Consider the following 6,030-nt stretch of genomic DNA (forward strand, 5'->3'; position numbering starts at 1 on the left):
CGACGGTGAATGACGTCACTTCCCGATACAAACACGCCCCATTGAATAAGCCCACCCCCGCCATTGATTGACAGGTTTCTGTACAAGTCGGAGGAAACGCAAATGCAAAGGGATTTGCGATTTCATTTGAGTTTTGGCAGGCTTAATACGCGACACCAGAGGAAGTGAAATGGCATATGGGGAATTGCTATTGCGATTTAAATTTGGCAGGGTCGTATCTCGTAAGACACAGGTAATTCATTTGCAAATAGTCTTTGCTTTTCCTTTTGAAATTTGGCAGACATTGTACGTTCGTGTAAATGCAAATGCAAACGGTTTGCAATTGCGTTTGAATTGTGTCACAATTTTGACACGAACAAATAGAAAACGCATTTGCAAATACAGTTTGCAATTCCTTTTTAATATAGTCCGCAATATAATTCCATAATTTATAGTACCAAATGACGACACTGTTTCAAACGGTGGTAACCCAAAAAAACTCCATTAACTTTCATGCTGAGAGTTACAAGTCAGAAAATCGTTTATTATACACATGATTGTCTAAAATGAACTCGACACGCAATTATATGTATAAATGACTAATAAAAACATGGCAAAATGGCACACAGACCCTGCAAAGTGCTACCGCGTTAATTATTCAAAACAACAGCCAAAGGCAAGTCTCCAACGTCAGCACAAGCAATAACTGGACAAAGAATAGGCTTGTTCGACTTCATGCGGCGCAGCAAGAACCTGCAGCCGCCTGACAACAGCAATGCATTCTGGTTAGACAATTTGTCCGCCTTTAATCGGCGCTGCAGCCGCCTTACGATCACGTGTGCCATTAAAGTATCGCGAGAGCAAAACGAGAGCAGCCGCCGAGCTCAGGCAATAGTCTGTTGAGGAAGGGGGAGAAGGGGAAAGAAGAAAAGGGATTTTTTCATGACTTTGTCCACCAGCACTAACGTTTTTTAATCTTTGCGTTTCATAAATGATCGTGAAAACATTGCTTTCTATTTCACAATGCATTTCAATGGGAGTAAAGATGATCACAAGGTTGCTGGTTCGAATCCCACGGTTGGCAGAATTTAAAGTTGTTACTTCATGTTGCGTATTATGCTTCATCGTATAACTGGTTTACGCATTACTAACATTATTTGTGTTATTGCTTATTACAAATACGATCTTAAATCTTGAAATTAACATCCTTCTTTTTGTTGTTTTCAAGTGCAACATAAAACATACATGAATAAAACTATTATACATTATTAAAACCTTTTTAGTTATTTTAAAGTGCAACAGAACAGAAAACATACAAGAATAAAACTATTATACATTATTAAAGCCTTTTTAGTTATTTTAAAGTGCAACAAAACATAAAACATACAAGAATTAAACTATTATACATGAATAATCACATAAATTGTTAATAAAGGAATAGTTCACCCCAAAATGAAAATGATGTCATCATTCACTCAACCTCAAGGGATTTTAAACCTGCATGAGTGTAGAAGATATTTCGAAGAACGTTGGTAACAGAAAACCATTGGTCCCCATTCACTTGCATTGTTTTTGTGCCCATACAATTGAAGTGAATGGGGACCAGTGGTTTTTGTTCACAAACATTTTTCAAAATATCTTCCTTTGTGATTTGCAGAAGAAAGTCAAATGGTTTGAAATGACAAGAGGGTAAGTAAATGATCACATCATTTTTATTTTAGGGTGAAGTATCCCTTTAAAGACACAGAACAACAAAAAACAACTTTGCACAAAGAAACTCCAATGTCCATGGCTCGTGAGGAAGAGGGCGCAAGCCACGTGTCATGCCACATGGGAGGGGTTGAGGAGGACGGGTAATGGGCAGTTATTACTTTTTATTTTCTCCAACCACTGCTCCTTTGGTACAGCCTCTACAGAGGGGCAGTATACAATCCCCTTGTATTGGCTGTGCCCAGTTTCCGCTGTCCTGAACTGCCCACATTTCTTGCACGTGTTGTGCAGTACTTTGCGCGTCAGTGTTGGAACTGGAGCAGCAGCAGTAGCAGGACGGGCAGAGGAGAGGCTGCAGGCATGTGATCAGCCAAGGACAAAAAAGAAGGAAGACCGCACGCACCCTCGCCCAACCCCAATCCCCCCAAAAAATAGTCTTTAAAGTTACTACTTAAATGTTACATGATTAAAAACAGGAAACTGTTTGCCAAAAATAGATATTTTTCACTTAGCAACACAAAAACAAACTATTATCATTTTCCAATTCCGTCTGTTCTCGACTGCTTCCCCCTGTCACGCATAAGGCGTGGGAAATGACCTATTGGGAACTTCAACTGTGCTGAAATAGTGGGATTATAGCACCTAGTCCTATTAAGCCAATCAAATGTTTATTAGTTTAACAGTCACCTAAACAATATTTAATCAAATAGGTTGATGGTTTGTGCAAATATCTTGTGCTAATGTCAAATAAGATGGCATTTACAAATGGCCCTTGAGTAGTTTATACTAGGCCTACTTTAAATTTTATTGTAATCATCAATAATTCCTTTAGCAATAATTGAACAAAAAGTAAAGAATATTGTGGCCTCAAGAGACTTCCACACACAGCCACTAGATGGCGCATCTACGTCATTCATACAGCAGGCAAACGGTTTTAGATCATTTAAATGTATGCTTTCAGTAGAGACTTCAACGCATTTATATTACAGGGACTAGATCGACCATTTGTATAGTTGCCGTTTGTATAGTTTCAAGTCATCAAATCACGGAATGGCCTATTTTAGTCTCTGTATATAGATCATGTTTTAATGTTAAATCATATCATATAGACGTCTCAACTTCCAGACTCGGGATTTTCTGTATGTTACAAAACGCTGTTCAGTTCCCCACTTCATTAAAAATGACACCACACACATTTCTGAGTACCAAAACAGCCGTGTTTGGCTTCTATTAGTCTGATTGGACTCTCTGGAAACATAAAGTTAACTCCCAAAATGATGTTCTTCTGAATGAAGCGATCGCTCAGCATTTATAACAAACGTGTGCATGACGTAGAGAGCGTAGAAATGATCCTGTTGGCCAGCTGTATGATTACCACGCGCACACATCCCCAATCCCGCCACCAATTAAAATAAATCGAATGCATGCAATTTACGCGGGTGATCCCAGCGAGGTCAAAAATACGGAAATCCGTATTTATACGGAAAATTTGACCCCTGAGGCTGACCCTGAAAGCCTGTGGAGCACCAACCAGGATAAGCCACCGGCGACAGCATCACGAGTTGAGCGCCTGGGGGTGGAGCAGGGAAGAGTTGCCGCTGTGTTTGCGGTTTGTCAGCAGCCGGTGACAAAACTGGTGGGGCTGAAGGCATCTTCCTCTTCAATTGTGCCTGGCCAACGGTTCTAGTGGGCAGGTGGTATTGGTGAGCCGGGCCTGGCTGGGGGGGTGCGGATGTGGGGCGCACATTGGCAGGGAGTAGAGAGTCAGCAGCCACAGACAAGCGGCTAGTCAGTTTCAGTCCCTGCATCACGACTGCACTGTCCTGACCCTCTTATTGTGCCACTGAACTAAAGTGGTGTGGCTCACGTCCACCAGTTGCAGGGCGGTCTGTTGCATAACATTTGCATTGGCCAGAATGCACCGCCTGATTTTCATGTAGTCCTCCGGGATGAGATCCCATCTGGACACTGTCCCATTCCCCTTCTTCATGGGCCTCCGGTGAAGAGCACAGAGTCTGACAAAAATGCTCTCAATCAGACGACAACAATCTGGCCATTGGGCAAGTGGAGCAGTGGTGGCGAGTACGCGTGCCTCTTCACACTTTCCACCCCTGGAGTGAACTCCTGCCTCTTTTTGGGCGACCTGAACCTCCCTGTGTCCACCCTGCTCTGGTGTCCGGCAGCAAACACCACTCGCTGCTTGTCGTAGTCCAGCAGGTTCTGCCAAAGCATGACCACATTGCTTGCCTAAGCACAGAGAGCATAACACATAGGAAATGAGAAAACAAAACACGCGCAAATGTGAACATGTATGACAAGTCAAAGAGGAAAAGTAGAGAAAGCCAAATGTTCCTGACCTGCTGGTTGGTGAGGACCAGAGAGCACAAGATACTCTGCCAGGCTGTCGACTCGGTCCATTCCTGGCACACCAGAGTTACCCACAGCCTGAAAGAAACAGTGATGAGCAACAATATGAGCATCGTGAAGTTGGACGAAACACAGACACATATACACTGATGTATATAGATGACCAGACACCTCATTGCGTTCTAAGCTGCCAACAGATGTGAAGCCACCAGAAGTGTTTTAGTGGACATCTTACTATTTCTATGAACATAATTGCTCGAATCGCAGCATATTATTGTCACATGAATCGTTTTTTCTTTATTCGTGATCAAGCACAGCTATGACCACCGCTGCACCTAACCGTTCAGTGTATATAATATGTTATTTACATACCGCAGACTCATCAGTAGATGCTGAGGTGCCTGACTGTGGCATGGAGTCAACAGCCAATGTGGTGGAGGCAGCAGCCAGGGAGGAGAGAGACTCAGAGGAGGACAGAAAGCGGGAGGAAACGGAGAAGCTTGGTTCATCTGAGAGACTCGATAGAGTAACATCGAAGGTTTGGTCTTCATCGAAGCCCTCATCTTCTTCGTACCCTCCTTCATCCACATCCTCAAGCATGTTCTCTGTCTCCTCCGAGTCGGGATCCACCACAAGGGGCTGTCCAGTCTGACTCAGGAGGTAGTCAACACCAAGCAGCTCTCCTACGAAAGAGAACACAAAGACACACACACACATACATGACTAAATATATTCAAACCATTACATATACACTCACCTAAAGGATTATTAGGAACACCTGTTCAATTTCTCATTAATGCAATTATCTAATCAACCAATCACATGGCAGTTGCTTCAATGCATTTAGGGGTGTGGTCCTGGTCAAGACAATCTCCTGAACTCCAAACTGAATGTCAGAATGGGAAAGAAAGGTGATTTAAGCAATTTTGAGCGTGGCATGGTTGTTGGTGCCAGACGGGCCGGTCTGAGTATTTCACAATCTGCTCAGTTACTGGGATTTTCACGCACAACCATTTCTAGGGTTTACAAAGAATGGTGTGAAAAGGGAAAAACATCCAGTATGCGGCAGTCCTGTGGGCGAAAATGCCTTGTTGATGCTAGAGGTCAGAGGAGAATGGGCCGACTGATTCAAGCTGATAGAAGAGCAACTTTGACTGAAATAACCACTCGTTACAACCGAGGTATGCAGCAAAGCATTTGTGAAGCCACAACACGCACAACCTTGAGGCAGATGGGCTACAACAGCAGAAGACCCCACCGGGTACCACTCATCTCCACTACAAATAGGAAAAAGAGGCTACAATTTGCACGAGCTCACCAAAATTGGACAGTTGAAGACTGGAAAAATGTTGCCTGGTCTGATGAGTCTCGATTTCTGTTGAGACATTCAAATGGTAGAGTCAGAATTTGGCGTAAACAGAATGAGAACATGGATCCATCATGCCTTGTTACCACTGTGCAGGCTGGTGGTGGTGGTGTAATGGTGTGGGGGATGTTTTCTTGGCACACTTTAGGCCCCTTAGTGCCAATTGGGCATCGTTTAAATGCCACGGCCTACCTGAGCATTGTTTCTGACCATGTCCATCCCTTTATGACCACCATGTACCCATCCTCTAATGGCTACTTCCAGCAGGATAATGCACCATGTCACAAAGCTCGAATCATTTCAAATTGGTTTCTTGAACATGACAATGAGTTCACTGTACTAGAATGGCCCCCACAGTCACCAGATCTCAACCCGATAGAACATCTTTGGGATGTGGTGGAACGGGAGCTTCGTGCCCTGGATGTGCATCCCACAAATCTCCATCAACTGCAAGATGCTATCCTATCAATATGGGCCAACATTTCTAAAGAATGCTTTCAGCACCTTGTTGAATCAATGCCACGTAGAATTAAGGCAGTTCTGAAGGCGAAAGGGGGTCAAACACCGTATTAGTATGGTGTTCCTAATAATCCTTTAGGTGAGTGTAT

The 6,030-nt window shown here is 43.4% G+C and overlaps 1 protein-coding gene across 1 annotated transcript in view; it reads right to left on the reverse strand.

The window, feature by feature from the left end:
• Positions 1 to 1,707: 1,707 nt before the first annotated feature.
• LOC130550451 (uncharacterized) overlaps positions 1,708 to 6,030 on the reverse strand; it is a 17,637-nt gene continuing 13,314 nt past the window's right edge. Inside the window, exons 2-4 of the mRNA XM_057327929.1 lie at positions 4,429 to 4,739; positions 4,047 to 4,134; positions 1,708 to 3,936 (exon numbers count right to left, since the gene is read on the reverse strand). Coding sequence (XP_057183912.1) covers positions 3,497 to 3,936; positions 4,047 to 4,134; positions 4,429 to 4,739 — 839 coding nt within the window. The 3' untranslated portion in view covers positions 1,708 to 3,496. The remainder of the gene's footprint in view (positions 3,937 to 4,046; positions 4,135 to 4,428; positions 4,740 to 6,030) is intronic.

Source organism: Triplophysa rosa, unplaced genomic scaffold (assembly GCF_024868665.1).
Source record: "Triplophysa rosa unplaced genomic scaffold, Trosa_1v2 scaffold336_ERROPOS74982, whole genome shotgun sequence".
Classification (NCBI taxonomy): domain Eukaryota; kingdom Metazoa; phylum Chordata; class Actinopteri; order Cypriniformes; family Nemacheilidae; genus Triplophysa; species Triplophysa rosa.